Source organism: Microcebus murinus, chromosome 4 (assembly GCF_040939455.1).
Source record: "Microcebus murinus isolate Inina chromosome 4, M.murinus_Inina_mat1.0, whole genome shotgun sequence".
NCBI lineage: Eukaryota > Metazoa > Chordata > Mammalia > Primates > Cheirogaleidae > Microcebus > Microcebus murinus.
This window is the reverse complement of record NC_134107.1, coordinates 102,170,091-102,173,652: the sequence shown is the minus strand read 5'-3', so window position 1 is coordinate 102,173,652 and position 3,562 is coordinate 102,170,091. Positions and strand designations below refer to the sequence as shown.

The window sequence follows — 3,562 nt, the reverse complement described above, 5'->3', positions numbered from 1 at the left end:
AGCCAAAGAAGTTATAAATCAGTTTAAATTTAAATTTACCAAACTGTGCAATCCTACTTTTAGATTGTAAACCTTGTAGACCATAAAGCCTAGCTTTATTGAATTGCCAGTGAAATACTGCAGTAAAGTAAGATATAAAGTTTTAAAATAATGGAAGGAAGGGAGGTAGGGAGGGAGGAAAGAAAGAATAAGGGAGGGAAGGAAGAAGGAAGGAAGAAAGAAGGAAGGGAAGGAAGGAGGGAGAGATATAGTCCAAGGCCTAATTCCAACAGGTACAGACTGTGTGATGCAGAAAGATTCATTGTTTTGGTAAATTACAAAAGATAAAAGGCTGAGTTAGTCTGCAAAAGCTTCCTTGAAGTAGTAAATCCATGGCCCAGTCCACCCATTTCATTCCATGTGACTGGTAGGACTCCCAAGAGATGCCTCACAGTAACTTTGCCCACCTTGCCATTTGGAAAGAAACCTGTTGTAAAAAAACTAGTGCATCTGTAGCAACTCCCCAAAGAATTTCAGAGAGGAATTGATCCTATACCTTACACCCCAGAAGTGTAGACCATTTGAGTTAACACCTTCCTCAGGGCTAATTTCACATCCTTGTTTCTCAAAGTGTAAATCAGAGGATTAAGAGAAGGAGTGACAATATTATTTAACACCTGTATGACAGAGTCTAGCCAGGGGCTGGAAGCAGGCCGGAGATAGATGAGCATCACAGGCCCATAGAACAAGAGGATTGAAAGCAGGTGGGCGCTGCAAGTTGAAAAGGCCCGGCACCTGCCTTCCAAGGAGCTAATTTTCAATATGGAATGGCCAATACGACTATAGGAAGTCAGGATAAGAAAGAAGCATGAGAGAGTCACGACATCCACATTAGTAAAACTCACCGTCTGTGCTAGAGAGGTGTCCGCACAGGCCAGGGGCAGCACCACTGGAATATCACAGAAAAAATTGTCCACCTCATTGGGGCCACAGTAGGGTAATGTAAAGGTGAGAAATGTGAGGATACTTCCATGTAGACACCCTCCCAGCCAAGTGCCCACTGTCAAGCCGGCACACACCCTGTGGTTCATGATGACAGTGTATCGCAAAGGGTGACAGATGGCCACAAAGCGGTCATATGCCATTACAGTGTAAAGGAAACACTCAGTGCCCCCCAGGGCGTGGTAGAAGAAGACCTGGGAGGCACAGCCCTGGTAGGAAATGGTACGGCGTTGCCCCATTAGGTAGAGCATCATTTTGGGAGAACTAACAGAAGGGAAAAATATGTCAAACACAGACAGGTTTCCCAGGAAGACATACATGGGGGTGTGGAGGTTGGGGGAAGCCAGAATGGTGAGGAAGATGAGCAGGTTCCCCAGCAAGGTGAAAAGGTAGAAGGCCAGAAACAAGACAAAGAGCATCTTCTCCACCCCTTCAGTGTTAGGAATCCCCAACAGGATGAACTCTGCCACAGAGGTGTAGTTCTTCATGTTTATGCTTCAGGCAGTCCTGGAAAAGCAAAGGAATAATCACAATGTAAGAGCACAGTAACTGACAGGATACCTTCTGGACCAAGCGATTTCTATCCAAGACAGTGGCTGGGAGCAAAAGAAGCCAAAAGAGGAAAAAGAAGCCAGTAATAAATCTGGCCCTGACACTTAGTAATGTGCCTTATTTGGCCTCTGTTTCTTCATATGTTAAGTTAGGTAGCAGAATAACTTATCTTGACACTTGACAAAACTCTTTCAGTAATCGACTGTTATTACCAGTTTTGTGCAGTTTCTCCCATCTAGTTTATCATCAAAAAAACTGGCATATTTCAAAACCACCTTCTCCATTGGAAAATTTGTCATTTTAACCTCATTTTAATATCAGCCAGTCCATAATTTGTTTGTAAACAGGCCAACTATCCAAGTATATGCATATAGAAATGTGAAGCTAAATAGAAAAGATATACACTTACCTTATTATTTTTACTTTTCACAATATTCTTTCAGTTCTTCAGCATTCATATTCAATAGAAAAGCATACAATTCATATTTATAACCTGCTCACACAGATACAGAAATTGGATTGAGTCTAGAAAATATTGCATAGGTAAAGGACATTATTACATCCCACTAGAAATTGTCTCTCCTTAGCTACGTTTTTCTTTCTATACTACACATCTCACAAATGCAAATTTTAATAGCATTAAACTTATTTACCTTTATTAATTAGTATGAGACCTAGATAAACCTAACAAACAAGCAGAATTATATTTTCTAAGGCCACAATTTCTCTGTTTGCAGATTATTTTATGTTAGCCCTAGATACAACTAATTCCCCTCTGCTGTAATCAATATGTGTCCACAGGAAATAATCTGAGAAATATATTCATACTATAAATACTTTATATATTGCTGTTGTTACCATTTCCTGCATTGTTTCAATTTTTACAAGGATAAAAATGCAATGAATAAAAATCTCAATAATTGAAATTACTGCCAAGGATAAAGAGGTAAAGGAGAGGGAATATTTTAGGCCACTGTTGTAATCAATCTATATGAACAGGCCCTATGTAAAGTTGGCCCTGCCAAAATGTTTGCATAGACTAAGTTTCTATCAAAGATGTAGAAAGGAAGACAAGAAGACTTCTTTCTAGCCCCAAATCCCATTTAAACATTGAGTCTGGGCCATGGCAAGCAATTTAATCTCACATTCATTTTTAATCTGCCTGCTAGAAACATAAAGATGAATAAAATAAACTACCATCCTTTGAAGAGCTCACTCTGGACTTACATACTTATTTCTAACCCTGACTTGACTCTACCATTTGCTACTTCTGGGACCTTGAGCAACTTATGTAACCTCTAGGAGCCTCATCCTCAAAAGAAAAATGGATAATATTTTCTGAGTCAGACACAGTGGTTCATACCTATAATCCCAGGACTTTGGGAGGTTGAGGCAGGAGAATCTCTTGAAACCAAGAGTTTAAAACCAGCCTGGGTAACATAGTGGGACCACCCCTGACCTCCACAAAAAACTTTAGAAATTAGCCAGGCATGTTAGCATGTAGTCTTTGCTACTTGGGAGGCCAAGGTAGGAGGATAGCTTGAGCTCAGGAGTTGAAGGCTGCAGTGAACAAGCTGTGATCACACTACTGCACTCCTGCCTGGACAACAGAATGAGACCCTATCTCAGAAAAAGAAAAAAATCTGCATTATCATAGGGTCTTTTGAGAAGTAAGTGAGATAATGAATACAACATGCTTTGCCCAGTCTTGGCACTTAGTGGTAAATGTTAATGAATTTGGTTTAACAACTAAACCTCATGCATATAAGACTGAAGTATGAGTGTTAATGTATTAGTAACAAAAAATCATTGCAGATGTGATGAAGATATATTTCGAAATGGATTTTGAAGAATCTGTAGGATTTTAAAAGGCAGAGAAAGACACACAGTTCAAGAGAAGGCCATTTTTTTCAGACTCAAAATAATTTGTTAGGTAAATATAGAGACAGAATTAAAAGATCATTTTGTAGGCTGGAAAGACTCCAACTCTCCCTTTAATCTGAACCTTTCTGTTTCCAGCTCAGTAACC

The 3,562-nt window shown here is 39.6% G+C and overlaps 1 protein-coding gene across 1 annotated transcript; it reads right to left on the bottom strand.

The window, feature by feature from the left end:
* Window positions 1-536: 536 nt before the first annotated feature.
* On the bottom strand, window positions 537-1,469 carry LOC105866516 (olfactory receptor 10D3-like). The gene has a single exon (XM_012755849.3). The coding sequence runs from the start codon at window positions 1,467-1,469 to the stop codon at window positions 537-539; it is 933 nt and encodes a 310-aa protein (XP_012611303.3).
* Between the last annotated feature and the right edge of the window lie 2,093 nt (window positions 1,470-3,562).